Source organism: Myxocyprinus asiaticus, chromosome 47 (genome assembly GCF_019703515.2).
Source record: "Myxocyprinus asiaticus isolate MX2 ecotype Aquarium Trade chromosome 47, UBuf_Myxa_2, whole genome shotgun sequence".
Taxonomy (NCBI): Eukaryota; Metazoa; Chordata; class Actinopteri; order Cypriniformes; family Catostomidae; genus Myxocyprinus; species Myxocyprinus asiaticus.
Window position 1 is genome coordinate 336,680 of NC_059390.1, and position 17,832 is coordinate 354,511.

Sequence of the window (17,832 nt, forward strand, 5' to 3'; positions counted from 1 at the left end):
CCATATTGGGGAGAAAAAAAAGTTTATATTTGTTCGTTTGTATTTTCCCGGAAATTTGCTGTGAATCTGCTAACGGCGTATGCATGAGAGAAATGGTTCACACGCTCTTCCGGACAGGAGCTGCTGGTTGACATCGGCAATGCTGCTCAGTGACACTCGGACATCAACTGAATGACACACAAATGCGCCGTTGACAACATTTATCCTATATATTCGCTTAAAATTCCCTTATTTGTGCATTTAAAATGTGATTGGAATTTGAAGTGCACAATATCAAATAATCGCGATCAGGCTTAAACGTAGTGAAATTATAGGAATTACAGCATATAAACAGAGAGACAAAGAAATAATGCAATTAGAAAAACATATTAGAGATTTAGAATCTAGACATAAGTAGGAATGAGAATATTTAATTAAAAATTAAAAGGGGCAGATTAGATCAATTATTATCTGAAACAATTTATAAAACGTTGATATTTACCAAACAAAAGAATCAAGATAGTGGCCTAACGGCACAAAAGTTACTAGCAAGAAACAAATAAAAATGTAATTATAGTGAGAGTTAAAAATGAGAAAGGGGAAAATATTGTAAAAAAAAGAAAAACAGTCAGTGGCGGAGGAATTTGTTAATTGTTATAGAAAATGATGTACACCAGAAACTGAAATCCCAAATGGGAAGAATATACATTTTTTTTTTTTTTTTTTTTTTTTTTTACAAAATATTGATTTACCTGAAACGACAAGTGAACAAAATACAGAGATTATTAAACCAATAACAGAAGAAGAATTTAAATTAGCTATAATTAGTTTGTAAAGCCTTTTAAAATGAATATGCTTCCACTTGGAATTCCTCCATCATCATATTAAAACAATGAAGGAAATAATCTGGAAGAATGTGCTTCATACAGACCGATATCTTTATTAAATACAGATATACATTTTTTTTTAACATTAGTTATCGCCAGCAGATTAAACAAGGTAATTGCATATTTGATTAATCCGGACCAGTCAAGATATGTTATTGAAGGATAATGTGAGACATTAAATAATATAGAGTATGCATGTAAATCTCAAGAACTACTATTGTTGCTGACTTTAGATGCCTTTGAAAGGCTTGCATGACCATATATCTTAGAGTTTTTGGGTTGGTTAAAAATGATGTACAAACAAGAAGCAAGAGTAAGAGTAAATGGGACAATATCAAATGTGTTTAATTTATATAAAGGGACTTGGCAGGGAGACCCATTGTTACCACTGATCTTTATTTTATGTATGGAATCATTAGCTTTAATTATAAGTAATAAGGGACTGTTCCTAGATGAAGAACATAAGCTATCACTGTACGCTGATGATGTTATATTATATGTGACTAATATATATCAATCTCTTACAGTAATAATGGATGTAATATAGTGTCAGGATATAAATTAAATGAATCTAAATCAGTAGGTATAGCATATGATATATATTGGGTAAAAGGAACGTATGTGATCGGATCACCTGAAATGCACTTATACAGGTGCATCTCAATAAATTAGAATGTCGTGGAAAAGTTCATTTATTTCAGTAATTCAACTCAAATTGTGAAACTCGTGTATTAAATAAATTCAATGCACACAGACTGAAGTAGTTTAAGTCTTTGGTTCTTTTAATTGTGATGATTTTGGCTCACATTTAACAAAAACCCACCAATTCACTATCTCAAAAAATTAGAATACATCATAAGACCAATAAAAAAAACATTTTTAGTGAATTGTTGGCCTTCTGGAAAGTATGTTCATTTACTATATATATGTACTCAATACTTGGTAGGGGCTCCTTTTGCTTTAATTACTGCCTCAATTTGGCGTGGCATGGAGGTGATCAGTTTGTGGCACTGCTGAGGTGGTATGGAAGCCCAGGTTTCTTTGACAGTGGCCTTCAGCTCATCTGCATTTTTTGGTTTCTTGTTTCTCATTTTCCTCTTGACAATACCCCATAGATTCTCTATGGGGTTCAGGTCTGGTGAGTTTGCTGGCCAGTTAAGCACACCAACACCATGGTCATTTAACCAACTTTTGGTGCTTTTGGCAGTGTGGGCAGGTGCCAAATCCTGCTGGAAAATGAAATCAGCATCTTTAAAAAGTTGGTCAGCAGAAGGAAGCATGAAGTGCTCCAAAATTTCTTGGTAAACGGGTGCAGTGACTTTGGTTTTCAAAAAACACAATGGACCAACACCAGCAGATGACACTGCACCCCAAATCATCACGGACTGTGGAAACTTAACACTGGACTTCAAGCAACTTGGGCTATGAGCTTCTCCACCCTTCCTCCAGACTCTAGGACCTTGGTTTCCAATTGAAATACAAAACTTGCTCTCATCTGAAAAGAGGACTTTGGACCACTGGGCAACAGTCCAGTTCTTCTTCTCCTTAGCCCAGGTAAGACGCCAGGAGTGGCATAACAAGAGGAATACGACAACTGTAGCCAAATTCCTTGACACGTCTGTGTGTGGTGGCTCTTGATGCCTTGACCCCAGCCTCAGTCCATTCCTTGTGAAGTTCACCCAAATTCTTGAATCGATTTTGCTTGACAATCCTCATAAGGCTGCGGTTCTCTCGGTTGGTTTTGCATCTTTTTCTTCCACACTTTTTCCTTCCACTCAACTTTCTGTTAACATGCTTGGATACAGCACTCTGTGAACAGCCAGCTTCTTTGGCAATGAATGTTTGTGGCTTACCCTCCTTGTGAAGGGTGTCAATGATTGTCTTCTGGACAACTGTCAGATCAGCAGTCTTCCCCATGATTGTGTAGCCTAGTGAACCAAACTGAGAGACCATTTTGAAGGCTCAGGAAACCTTTGCAGGTGTTTTGAGTTGATTAGCTGATTGGCATGTCACCATATTCTAATTTTTTGAGAGAGTGAATTGGTGGGTTTTTGTTAAATGTGAGCCAAAATCATCACAATTAAAAGAACCTAAGACTTAAACTTCTTCAGTCTGTGTGCATTGAATTTATTTAATACACGAGTTTCACAATTTGAGTTGAATTACTGAAATAAATGAACTTTTCCACGACATTCTAATTTATTGAGATGCACCTGTATACCAGGTGTAAACGGGGTGTCTGTCTGTGTGTCTGTCTCTCCTGTAATTCAATATGATTCTGTATGTTTGTTTGTTCGTTCGTCAGACAGCGAGTCTCTCATGACATCTCAATAACTGTTGGCAGAAGATTAGGTGTGTGTGTGAGTGAAAGTGTGTAAAACATGAAGGAATATGTGAATGTGAAAAATGAATTTGATCATCAAAACAGTTGTTTTAGTTTTGAGTGTTTCCACTCATCTCAGTGTTATCAGTGTGACCCGCTTAAGGAAAACTGGACCGTGACATCATCAATCATTCATACACACACATACTCACTCACTCACTCTCCCTCTCTCTCTCTTTCTCTCCCTCTCTCTGTCTTTCTCAATTAAATTTAAGGTGGCTTTATTGGCATGACTGTAAACAATACAATATTTTCAAAGCAGAGGTTGTGTAAAAACAGAACAGCACTTTAATGAACAATTTAACAAATAAAAAATCAGAACTGCTTGACCACAGTGTTTAGATAACTGAAGACCACTGCCATGTTTACATACACACAAATACATTAATATACACACATGAACTGAGGGTCACTGTGGTGAACATTGGGGTGTCACACTGGGGTAATATACATAAAACATATTCACCCACTGTCTCTAAGGCTGTGGGATATTAAAATGTTCTCTCTCTCTCTCTGTCAATCCAGTTTCAGTTCAGATGTGTTGTCAAAGCATATGCAAGGGTATAAAGGATAAAACCAGTGATTTCCAACCAGGGGTACGCAAGCAGTTTTCAGGAGGTATGTGAAAATAAATTGTCAGAAGGTTGCTGGTTCGATCCCCACAGCCACCACCATTGTGTCCTTGAGCAAGGCACTTAACTCCAGGTTGCTCCAGGGGGATTGTCCTTGTAATAAGGGCACTGTAAGTCACTTTGGATAAAAGCGTCTGCTAAATGCATAAATGTAAATGTAGATCCCTCTCCACCTCTGCTGCGTAAATGTATAAGTGTATGAGTGATGTCAACATGTGTAGTGTACACTTCATTTATCAGACAATATGTGTTCTTCTGAAACATCTCTGTGTGTGACGTGTGTGTGTGTGTGTGTGTGTGTTACTAGATGGGTTACGTTCATTTAAGTTGTAAATAATGTTGCACATAATTGTAGCCGCTGCTTTGATGACCCTTGCTGGCACTGTTTACATTGAGTTCAATAATTCAGTCATCTCACAGGTAAAGTTACTGTAGTATGAGCTGCAGTCTGTTACATCATGATGTCTGACACACACACACACACGCGCTTTGGATCGGTCTAACTCTCTCAGTCGGACTCATTAGTCGATCAGTCAGATCAGCCTGCTAATTATAGTCTTGCGACTCCAGGAAGTGAACTGACTGACTGATCATTAACCAGCAGCATCGTTTGTGCCACAGACATGAATGACACTGGAATCGTGAGGTGAGATGTGCTGTTACTTTCACCTGATAAAACCCCATAGACTTGCATTGAAGGAGCGACTCCAGTCCAATCTAGAGAGAAGAAGATCACAGAGACTGGAGGGTGCAGGAGACACACACACTGTTACTTATAGGCTTATTTATCCACAATATTCCTGAGTCCCATGATGCTTTGTGGGCGGAACTTCCGGTTAAGCGTAAACAATCATTATATTTTGTACTAACACAGCATTAAAAATGACAGAAACTTGAGAAGAAATGATCACAGAATTATAGCGAGGCGATATTGTTCTTCCTCACCTGTCTGATAATGATTATGGGTTTCAGGATGTTGGCCAAATATCGCAAATAGAAGCATTGGAGTTATTTTGTTTATTGGAGTCTTTATCCATTGATGGAAGAACCTGAGCAGACTAACCTGAAAAGCGATGTAGCCTATTAGTGCCTTCACAGCTGTATATTTGGACATGTTTTGAGAACTGTAGATAATTATGTTTATTTTAAAGCATATATTGAGTTTAGTCAGAAACTGAGGAGTTTGTTGTACCGAGATGATGTACTTACTGCAGGTACAGGGGAGGTCTAGACAGCAGGATGCTCGTGTATTACAGGACTCATGCAATGATACAGTCATGTTGCTGTTTTTCGGATAAAATACAAATATTTTGTGCGCTTTCTCCTCCGCCATTGCCGCTGGTTGGTGCGAAATGCATTCTGGGATACTGGGCTCTCCCAAGTCCACACAAGTCACTTCTCGATGCATCCTCGATAAAACGGGTGAAGCAAGAACACATCCGGACATTCGGATTGTACTTGGCTAGATGACAAAAACAAATACAATCTGGCCTGCACAGAAACTTCTGTGTGCGGAGCGATCTTCAACGCAGACAACCGAAGTGTACTTTGGCCTTAAGTGGACATCTCTGTGTCACTGCATGTCATTAACGCTGCGTGTGTACACCTGTAATGGCCATGAACATTTAGTATTACGCGAAAGTGTAAAATTTGTTGTGAACCTCCACAGACATTACAGCACTTCAGAAGCGGTTGGAGAGTGCGGTCCGCGGTGCGGCTCAGATGGTCGGAGTTCATTTGGAGTGTCACATAATCGGGAAATGAGACACAAAAACACAGCGTTATATATATATATATATATATATATATATATATATATATATATATATATATTCCCTTAATTCCCTTATTTGCACAGGAAAATGATTAGAATTTGAAATGCACAATAATATTTCATTATCACAACAGGCCTAATTGTGTGTGTGCTTGATTGACAGCTCTGTCTCTCAGGATTTGTGTGTATAATTAGCCATGATTGAGTTCAGTCTTCTAATGACACTGAAGGACATGAGCCTGAACTGCCACACACTGGGACCGTTACCACCGAGACTGGGACTATTATGGGATGTTCTGACCCTCATTCCTGCTACACAGTGTCAAGGGATAGTTCACACAAAAATGAAAATTCTCTCATCATTTACTCACCCTCATGCCATCCCAGATGTGTATGACTTTCTTTCTTCTGCTGAACACAAATGAAGATTTTTAGAAGAATATTTCAGCTCTGTAGGTCCATACAATGCAAGTGAATGGTGACCAGAACTTTGAAGCTCCAAAAAGCACATAAAAGTAATCCATCAGACTCCAATGATTTAATCCATGTCTTCTGAAGTGATATGATAGGTGTGGGTGAGAAACAGATCAATATTTAAGTCCTTTTTTACTATAAATTCTCCTCCCTGCCCATTAGGACTCCGTTACCACTTATGGATTACTTTTATGCTGCCTTTATATGCTTTTTGGAGCTTCAAAGTTCTGGTCACCATTCACTTGCATTGTATGGACCTTTGAAGGTATTTGAAGGAAACATGCATTTTTTTTATTTACTATTTACATTGAAACGTAACTTTTTAAATAGGCTAAAGCTGTGTGTTCAATAGCACATTACCATATTAGCATATTTTTTGCTGTGGTATCAAAATTTATATCGAGAACCGTGAAATTTCATATCGTGACAACATTAGCAGCTGGTGAAGTTTTTCTCATTGTATATGTAGCATGAAATACTGCAGTCACTGTGTTTTTATTGTGTTGCAGTTTGTGATCGTGTGTGAACAATCCAAAGTCCAGACATGAACGGATTCACAGAACTCTCCTCACCATCCACACAGATCAAGTGAGTCAATATCATCAATCACAAAACAACGTTTATACTGTGATTTGATTCCTCTCATCAAGCGTGATGAATGAAATGTGTGTGATGATTTATTAATGTTTCCTCTGCTGCTGTTGAACACATTCATTATTGATCTCTCTCACAATTAGTGACTGACACAATGAAACAGATCAAGTGTCCACTTTAGTCATTAACACACACACACACTCGCGCGCACACACACTCGCACTCGCACACAGACACACACACAACACACTCTCTCACACACTCTCATGCTCGCACACACACTCACACTCACACTCACATTCTCACACACAACACACACTCACACACACACACTCGCAGTGCAGTGAGTCTCAGAACAGACTGAGTTCATTATGATTATTAATTAATTTACAATCTTGCAAGTACACTAGAGGAAGTGTGTTCAGTATGGTGGAGCAGTTTATTATCTAACTAACTGTGCGTGTGTGTGCGTGTGTGTGTGTGTCTCTCTCTCAGTGGTCACAGCTCTCTGTCTCCAGATGTTCCTGCCAAAAAGTCGAGTGCTAAAGCTCTGTACGGTACGTGTGTCACACACATACACGTGTTGTTCTGTACAGTGTGTGTGTGTGTGTGTGTGTGTGTGTGTGTGTGTGTGTGTGTGTGTGTGTGTGTGTGTGTGTGTGTGTGTGTGTGTGTGTGTGTATACAGTGTCTCCTGCTGTCTGTTGAGGGTACTGCACTGCGTCATGTTATCTCAGTTCTTCAGAGCCTTATCTGACCTTTGACCCCTTAGCAGAGGGGTAGAACCTCTGAACCCATCAGATGCAGGGCTGAAACAATAATCTATTACCATGACAACATGTTGGAGGAGAGATGAGAGTGTGTTATTCAGGAAAAAACACTGCATTATTCCTGCATTTAGAGTGTGTTTGTGTTGTGTGTGAGAGTGTGAGTGTGTGTGTGTGTGTGAGAGTGTGTTGTGTGTGTGTGTGTCTGTGTGCAAGTGTGAGTGTGTTATTCAGGAAAAAACACTGCATTATTCCTGCATTTAGAGTGTGTTTGTGTTGTGTGTGTGTGTGTGTGTGTGTGTGTCTGTTGATATCTCATTGGTTTGTTCTGCTCTGCGTATCACTCTCAGGTACAGATGGGGTGTATTTCCTGCACACCTCTGCCAAACACAGAAAGAAAGGTAGAAACTGATGGAGTGACTGTGTGTGTGTGTGTGTGTGTGTGTGTGTGTGCTGAATGACCTTTCATAGACATCTAGTCTTTCAATCAGCTCTCCCTGTATCTTGCCACACACCCACACGCGTGCTCACACACATATATACACACACATACACATAAACAAACACACACACACTCACACACTCTCTCACAGACACACAAACACACACATACATGCAGGCACACACACACAGACTCTCACACAGACACACACACACACCCACACATATATACACACACATACACACACAAACACACTCTCACACAAACTCATACACAGAGACACACAAACACACACACATACATGCAGGCACACACACACTCTCACACAGACTCACAGAAAAAACACACACGCACACACACAATCACTGATTTGGTGTGATTGTATCTGTAAGTGAACAGAGTTTCCCGCTGTGTGTCTTCTTTCCTCCTGTTAGTTTTCCAGAGTTCCTGTTTCCTACGCCAGTAAATGTGTCATGTGTGCACATCTGATACTCTCTGTAAAGAGTACTCATTGAAATGTAATGACCCCTGACCTCTGAGGGTCATGAGCAGGTCCACACATAATCTACACCTGCAGCAGTTCTTCACATCACCTGCGCTGTGTGTGTTTATCACATATTTAGGCTGAGTTGATGTTGCTTTCAGCTGTCAATAAATGTGTGGCACGCGCAGCTCCATTTGTACTTTTACAACTAGAGCTGTCGATTTAATGCGTTTAATTTAGTATGATTAATTATATTTAAAAAAAACATGAAAAAATAAATAACGCAATTAATCATGCCCACTGACATGTCGTATTAAAAGTACGTATTTTCCTACCATACGAGCAATTCAAGCTTGAAGTACATTTGTTTTTACGAGCCGCGTCAGTAGGTGTCAGCGCGCCTCAACAAACATCACAAACAGCGCAGAAACCGTTCACAGAGAAGGAAGTACAACAGAATACAGGAATCTTGAGACGCAGTTTTCAAAGTTTCCACTTCTTGACACAGCATCCTAAAAATATACGCTGAATACCAGTGAGACGTCCATCTGAGACACGCACATGTACACAGAGCGACAATTAAATACAGCGCAGACGGAACGCAAGAACACGTCCTGTGAGAACTGGACACATCGATGATTGCTGTCAACTGTTCGCTTGTTCGATGATATGAGAATAAAACAAACAATATATTGAGTTCTTAAGACACTGTATCATCTAATCACTGCTTTATTCATCTGCAACAATAATGCAATTTACTTCAATCTGTATGATATATTTATTATAGGCCCTACATATTATATTTATAAATATTTGTATTATTATGCATTATATGAATTATCTTTATTTGGGGGCCTTTCTCAGCAAATAATGATGTATGCAATTAATTGCGATTAATCAGTATGTCATGTAATTAATTCGAATAAAGAATTTAATCGGCTGACAGCCTTATTTACAATGTTTAAAAAAAAGAGTTCATGTTATGACATTTAATTTGACCTCTGTTCTTTCAGAGCAAAGGAAAAACTACACCAAGAACAGCATCAACAGTCTGACAGACACAACGCAGTACCATGTGGAGGTAAAACTGCCCATATGTCTGATCTGAGATCTGTGTGAAGAGACACTTTTGAAATTGAGTCATTGCGAGTGAAGGACTGATCACAGTGATTGATTAACCTGTCGTAGGGTTTCCTTGTCACAATACCAACATTTATACCAAAGCCCTGAATGTTATCTTAATGTAGGAATGTCAAAACTACCACTTATTTGGTATCAAGTTGATGCTAAATATAAATATATTTTTAATATGAAGTAATATATGTATAAATGAATGATGCTAGCCTTTCTATATAGTATTGATAATTAGAGCTGTCGATTTAACACGATAATTCAGTGCGATTGATTCTATAAAAAATAACGCGTGAAACAAATAGCGCAAGTAATCATGTCCCCGGACCGTGATGAGGAATATTCCTTCCATCTGAGCAATTCAAGCTTGAAGTATCACCAAGTATTCAGCAGGGGGCAGTAAGCGAATCTCCAGCTGTTTGGGCAACGTGAGTAAACGGAGAACAAACCACACTCACCGACAGCAGACAGCACAAGATGAGAACACAGTTGCGTTCAAACACAGCTTGATGGAGTGCAAATACGAATGCAGGGATCTCAAGACGTGTTTTTCTAAACTTCAAACTATGTTTATCATGACACAGCGACCTAAGAACGGTATGTTTATGATGCGACGCAAATGAGACGCTCAAAGTGTCTGACGCAGGTGTGCATTGACGCTTCCTTAGAAAAGCCCTCATAATAAATATCTCGGACTGACAATTGCAAATGGATTATGTGAACTGTAGTCAGATGACACAAGTTCAATAATATGGAAATAAACAACATATTGCATACTAAAGCCACTTTGTGAATGATCTTTTTGGTAACACTTACATTAGTTAATGCATTAAGTATCATGAACTAACAGTTAACACTCTATTGTTTACAGCATTTATTAATCTTTAAAATTAGTTAATAAAAATACAATTGTTTATTGTTAGTTCATAATGCATTTACTAATGTTAACAAACACAACTTTTGATTTGAGAAATGTATTAGAATACATTTTTACATTTACATTAACTAAGACTAATAAATGCTTAATAAGTTCTGTTCATTGTTAGTTCATGTTAACTAATGTTATTAACTAATGTTATTAAATAGAACCTTATTGTGTTATATGTGTTACCATCTGCCACAGTGATGTCATGCATTTTAATTATCTATATTGTTATTATTTTTTATAATATATATTTTATTTATAATGAATTAAATATAAGTATTTAATCATTATTTATTGAATTATTGTTATTTGAGGGGCTTTCTAAGCAAATATTTATATATGCGATCAATTGTGATTATTTCAATTAATTATCGGCATACCGTGTAATTAATTTGATAAAGTTTTAATTGATTGACAGCCCTATTGATAATACTTATTACCCATGCACTGTCTTGTTGGGTGGTTGCTTTAGCGGCTGTTTGTGGATGGTCTTTGTAATACATACACATGTGTTTTAGGAATTTAACTACTTTAAAACATGAGCCAGGACGCTTGCATTTTTTTCAAAACGTTTTTATAAAGACGCAGTGTCATGAACCTTGCAAACTTTGACAAATCTAGTGTATTTTGACAAATCAATCACCTATTTTAGCCTATTTATAGCCTGTTTTCTTCTAAAACAACTTTAAACTAAGGAATGTGCATTGAATTACGGAAAGCCGAAAGAGACAAAACGGTGTTTTTTTTAAATCATGTTTTAAAGTACATAGTGTTAAAAGCATGCATCTTATGTGGGTTTCAGTAATATTTAAAGATTGACTATATAAATGAAACCCCACAAACTTTTATTATAAAGTGTATTATATTATGATATTTCATCAAAGGATGGCCTCATACATATCCACAAAGGTCTGACAGCAGACGGCACAAGATGAGGACGCGTTCTTGCCCTCAAATGATTTTAATCAAAACACACAGCTGGATGGAGCACAACTCAGAAAACACATCTCGAGATCTCTGCATTCTAAGTTTCAAGCTAGGTTTACCTTGAGACAGCAAAAACACTGTTTATGATGTGAAGCAACCAAAATGAGACAAAAGCATGTGTACATTGACCTGTCCTAGCTCAGACAGATTGACGAGTTCCATTGCAAAATGGATTGTTGTGTACTGTAGGCCAATGATATGGAAATAAACAATATATTGCCTTCTAAAACTACTTTTTGTATTTTCAAATCAATGCTTTACTCATTTGTTACTATAATGTAATGCATTTTTGTTATCTGAATTATGTGTATTATATTTAAAATTATTTAAATATAATTATTAATAATTATTTTATCATGATTTGTTTTAATTGTTTTTATTGAATTGAATTGAAAGACCCCCAAGCCATTGTCTGCAAATGTTGATATGCGATTTAATTTGATTAATTAATTAGCACATTATGTAATTAATTCGATTTTAATATTTATTTGTTTTTATTTTTTCTCCCCAATTTGGTATACCCAATTCCCAATGCGCTCTAAATCCTCGTGGTGGTGTAGTGACTCGCCTCAATCCGGGTGGCGGAGGACGAATCTCAGTTGCCTCCGCATCTGAGACTGTCAATCCATGCATCTTATCACATGGCTTGTTGAGCACGTTACCGCGGAGACACTGCGCGTGTGGAGGCTTCACGCTATTCTCGCACGGCATCCACGCACAACTCGCCACGCACCCCACCGAAAGCGAGAACCACATTATAGTGACCACGAGGAGGTTACCCCATGTGACTCTACCCTCCCTAGCAACCGGACAATTTGGTTGCTTAGGAGACCTGACTGGAGTCACTCAGCGCACACCCTGGATTCAAACTCACGACTCCAGGGTGGTAGTCAATGTCAATACTCTGAGCTAACCAGACCCCCCTGACTGCCCTAATATTAATGAAATACTGAGTAGGGATGGGCATTTATAGTAATTTGAAGATGAGTACTCTAACACTCTAACTCGATTAATCGATTACTTGAAATGTAGAATTTGAGTTCCACCTTCAACCTTTGAACCTGTTTTCTTATGAAAATGAGCACTATGCACAAACAACAACATCTAGATTCAAAAATGACAAAAAACAAAAAACATTTGCACAAGTCTTAAGCGATACAATCACTTTAATTATGTTCTTTTTGGTTGACCTATTCCTTGAACAACATCATGCAGTCACAGCACCACTCAATGCAATGACTTAGGGTGATTTAGGGTAGAGAAGCAGTTTCATTGTTGCCCACGGCAGGCAAAGGCATATAGGAAAATCTAATTGCAATTTTCGAGTAGTGTTTTTACTAGTCAAATCTTTAAATATTCGATTAATCGATTACTCATGCACATCCTTGGCATTAGCAGATCTATTAGGCCGCATTTACACTTCCAGTCTGATATTTTGATACAAATCTGCTTTTTTTTTTGTCCCACAGCTTACATTTATAAGACATAACTGACTATGGTTACATTAATATCTTGCCAAGGTGGATATTTTGAATGTATTTTCGTGTATTCTCACAGAGTGCACTCGCTCATGAGCGCGCACATAGAAAGAAGCTGCCTGTCAGTCAAAGCGCACAGGTACTGAAATGAGTTAGGACTCGGTCTTACCAGTGCTGCAGGAAGTCTAGTATCGTTACATCTTTTTAATGTTAGCACCAACTTAGTACCAGAGTACCAGTACTTTTGCCATCCCTAATCGGTCATGTGTGATTGTGTCTCTTGCAGCATCTGACCACGTTTGTGATGGACCGTAAAGAGGCCATGTTGACCACTGATGACGGCATCAGAAAACTGCGTCTGCTGGATGCCAAAGGGAAGGTTTGGACACAAGACATGATTCTACAGGTGGACGAGAAAGCTGTCAGCCTCATCGATAGTGAAACCAAGGTACCAAACAAACATTAGACGTTCAGACCAGCAGTGTGTGTGACTCTGTTCTGATCATTTGTCGTGTTTATAGTGCTCATAATGATCTGATCAAACATTTATTGTAAGTAATAAATGTTTAGTGTGGAAGTCGTCCTGCAGCGTTTGTGCTACGGACATGAATGATAGTTTAATCTGATGTTGTGTGTGTTTCAGAATGAGTTAGAGAACTTTCCTCTGGGTTCCATCCAGCACTGTCAGGCCGTGATGAACGCATGCAGTTATGACTCGATACTCGCGCTGGTGTGTAAAGAATCTGGACAGGGCAAACCGGACCTGCACCTGTTCCAGTGTGATGATATCAAGGTACTTAAACACTCTCACAACACAAAACAGCACTGTTCCTCATGGGGTGTGTGTTTATGATTATGTCATGTGACCATATCAGGCCAATCTAATCCACGTGGACATTGAGAGCGCCGTCAGCGATCACAAAGGTGGGAAAGTGAAGAAACGTCCGGAGGCGCTCAAGTAAGATCGTCACTGACCAGCTGTATGAATTGTGATGCTGTTGCCATGGTAACCCAGCATCCGTTTCTCTGTGTCCGTCAGAATGATCCTGAAGAGTGATGGCACTATTCCTCCACCCCCAGGAGGCCCCGCCCCCCAGCCTCCAGCAGCTGTCAATCAAGAGAACCTCAAGAGCCGAGTGGCCAGTTGGTCGGCCTGGACCAATAAGCATCCAGACCGTGAGTCAGACATTCATATATGGGGGAGACCGGGGCAAGTTGTCACAATGATGCTGTATGTTTTGAGTCAAAAGTCTAATTGCATCATTACTGTTTTTATACTTTAAAAGCCCTTTAATACCCCAGAATGAATTTGGCTTCTTTAGTTTAGACAGTATATTATTGATATTCTCAAATCAATGTCAGTAGAGTTCAGATCAGAATTGCATTTTTTATCCTGGGCATCAATCGTTAGAAATAATGAATGGCTTTTTGGTAGTCAATAAAGTGTGACAACTAGCCCCGGTATATGTGATGTCAGTGGTTTTTACAGCTCATTGTTCAGTCTTTCAGTCTTTATCTCTATTTTCTTAAACTTGAGTTCATGTTTGTGATTCAGAGCGAATCACATTTTTTCTGTATCTGCTGTGTGTCCTTCCTGTTCTCACAGCATGTGATAAAAGAGTGTGTGTGTGTGTGTGTGTGTGTGTGTGTGTTCAGATGATAAACAGAGACATCACACGGAGCTGGACGGGTTTCCAGAGATGAGCGCTGCACAAGTGGACAGAGATGTGGTGAGTGTTTACACTGATACATCACATCCTGTTCCTCTTCCTCTCCGTCAGCCAATGAGATGAGCCTGTCATCGTTCACTACAGATACACAACTTAAACATCTCAGTCTTTCCATCTCTTCCCTCCAATCATTCCATCATAAATATCTACAGCTTGTTTTAATGATAAATTCTGAGCAGAAAGAAATCAGTTTTCATTTGTCAAAATTATAATGATTTACCATAAATGTCAAAAGTCCAGGATGTTCTGGTAAAATCAAAATGGACTGTATGTTTCTGGTGTTATTGTGAATAATTCATCAGTGCACGTTATTACAATGATATCTTTAATCTTTCCAATTGATTCTTCATAGATAAAATCAAGTCTGAATATTCTGTTCCACTTTGAAATTCATAAAATGGGTTGTGAATAGGGATGCACCAATACACATTTTTCTCTCCCAATCTGATTCCGATACCTGAACTTTCAGCATCGGCCAGTCCGGATCCGATACCAGTATTGTTTTTTTGTAATCAGTGTTGAATTTCTGTACCTCACTGTGTGGAACTGATTGGGAGAACTCTAAGCTGCACGCTGCTTAGCATTGCTTATTCTTATACGTTCATTGCTTTATCCTTTGCCATTTTACCGTGTACTTTGGGTTTTTCCGCATCAGTTTTCTTTTTTTTTCTTTTTCTGCTTGTCTACATCTTGCGTCTCGACTGTGTGCATTCGTTTTCTCCACTGTGTTTTACACGGATTATTGCATCAATCTTAAACATCTGCTGATCAGGAACCACATCGATCTCAAACCCTCGCCACTCAAGAACAACCATAACAACAACGTCAAACAATTGTGGTAAGTTCTGGCATCCGCTCATGTTATTTCTTCCTGCATTGCATGCCACATGTTTACTATAGCTTCTTCCATCAGCAGTGAGGGATTCACATGTGATAAATGTAAGGAATTAGTCAGGCTGACGGAAAAGGTTAATGAGTTACAGACACGCATCCGAATGCTAGTGGAGGTCAGTGAGAAAGAGAAGCCTGTAGATACTGTTTCGGATGCAGTTAGTACAGCGAGCAACACGCACATTTTGGTTCCAGCTGTAGAGCCCCCACAGCAGGGTGTTTGGGTGACGTCTCTGCGGTATACTCGCTCAGCAAAGCTACACCACTCTCCCGTTCCTGTTTGGGTTTCCAATCGATTCTCCCCACTCAGTGATGCACCCACTGAGAATTATGTTGAAAGAGCCTTGGTCGTTGGTGATTCTACTGTAAGGAACGTGGAAATAGAGACTCCAGCCACTATTGTTAAATGCATTTCTGGGGCTCGAGCATCTGACATCAGATCAAATTTACTAAGTTTGGCTAATGCTAAACGTAGATTTTCTAAAATTGTTATTCATGTCGGCACTAATGATGTCTGGCTTCACCAATCAGAGATCACTAAAGATAATGTTAAAGAGGTGTGTGAACTTGCAAAAATGATGTCAGACACTGTAATATGCTCTGGCCCCCTCCCTGCTCTTCGTGGTGATGAGGTTTATAGTAGATTAGTGTCACTGAAAGGCTGGATGTCTGAGTGGTGTCCGGAGAATAACATAGGATTTATAGACAATTGGAAGAGTTTTTGGGGTAGACCTGACCTGCTAAAGAGAGACGGACTCCATCCCTCCAGGGAAGGTGCCGCTCTCCTCTCTAGAAATTTGGCTCATAGTCTTAATAATGATAGTATTTGACTAACTGGGGCCCAGGTCAGGAAGCAGACAAACTGGCTAATCCGAACGTCTGCTAGCTGCCTTGAGACATCACACAGGTCACATAAACTACAACACATAGAGACTGTATAACATAGATATCATATAGAGACTATGTCTGTTCCCCGAACTACCAAAAACAAACCCCTCACTAAATCATTTATAAAAAATTTGATTACGGTAAAACAAAAAACAAAACAAAAAAAAACTAAACATTTAAGATAAACATCATATAAAGGTAGGGCTACTAAACATTAGACATCTTTCTACCAAAACACTAATTGTAAATGGAATTATTATAGATCATAGTTTGGATGTGCTCTGTTTGACTGAAACCTGTCTTAAACTGGATGAATATATTAGTTTAAATGAATCTAATTATTGTTATAAACATGAGCCTCATCTGAAGGGTCAAGGAGGAGGTGTTGCTACAATTTACAGTGAAGTTTTTGGTGTTACTCAGAGGACAGGATATAAGTTTAAGTCTTTTGAACTAATAATGCTTAATGTGACACCATCAGATATAAATAAAAAAAACTCTGTCATCTTTTGTCCTTGCTACAGTATATAGATCACCTGGGCTGTATTCTGATTTCCTTGGTGAATTTGCTCATTTTGATCAGATCTCATAGTTATTGTAGATAGAGCTTTAATTGTTGGTGACTTCAACATTCACATAGATAATGAAAATGACACATTGGGATTAGCATTTATTGATATTCTCAACTCTCTTGGAGTCAGACAAAATGTAACAGGACCAACTCATCGCCATAATCATACGATAGATTAATTCTATCATATGGTGTTGATGTTAATACAATATAAAATTCTACCGTAGAGCGATGACATCTTGGATCATTACCTCGTCTCTTGTTTGCTGAGATCAGCTAATGTTACTCAATCTACACCATGCTATTGTTCAGGCAGAACTATTCTTTCGACCACCAAAGATAGGTGCACTAATAATCTTCCAGAATTGTCTTATACACTCAAAAAGCCAAGTCTCGAAGAACTTGATGTAATAACAGAAAATATCAATACAGTCTTCTCTAGAACTCTTGATGGTGTCACCCCCTTCAATTAAAGAAAAACGCCCTGCACCATGGTACAATAATCACACTCATGCTCTCAAGAGAGCAGCTCGGAAAATGGAGCGCAAGTGGAAGAATACAAAATTAGAGGTATTTCATGATGCATGGAAGGATAGTGTCTGTATCTACAGACAAGCACTAAAAGCTGCCAGGTCAGCATATTTTAGCAAACTCAAAATAACCACAACTATCCTAGGTGTTTATTCAGTACTGTGGCTAAATAGGTTAGGAATAAAGCCTCGACTGAACCAGATATTCTGTCGCAGCACAATAGTAATGACTTCATGAATTTCTTTACTGATAAAATTGAAATAATCAGAAATAAAATTGAAATTA

The 17,832-nt window shown here is 38.6% G+C and overlaps 1 protein-coding gene across 4 annotated transcripts in view; it reads left to right on the top strand.

The window, feature by feature from the left end:
* LOC127436428 (epidermal growth factor receptor kinase substrate 8-like) overlaps positions 1–17,832 on the top strand; it is a 66,797-nt gene that overhangs the window by 25,505 nt on the left and 23,460 nt on the right. For 3 of the 4 annotated variants that reach the window (XM_051690555.1, XM_051690556.1, XM_051690554.1), the window contains exons 2-10: positions 6,639–6,717; positions 7,219–7,280; positions 7,840–7,890; positions 9,429–9,496; positions 13,223–13,384; positions 13,580–13,729; positions 13,812–13,894; positions 13,976–14,112; positions 14,593–14,666. In XM_051690555.1, coding sequence (XP_051546515.1) covers positions 6,674–6,717; positions 7,219–7,280; positions 7,840–7,890; positions 9,429–9,496; positions 13,223–13,384; positions 13,580–13,729; positions 13,812–13,894; positions 13,976–14,112; positions 14,593–14,666 — 831 coding nt within the window. In that variant the 5' untranslated portion in view covers positions 6,639–6,673. The remainder of the gene's footprint in view (positions 1–6,638; positions 6,718–7,218; positions 7,281–7,839; positions 7,891–9,428; positions 9,497–13,222; positions 13,385–13,579; positions 13,730–13,811; positions 13,895–13,975; positions 14,113–14,592; positions 14,667–17,832) is intronic. The other variant, XM_051690557.1, reaches the window with a different exon arrangement.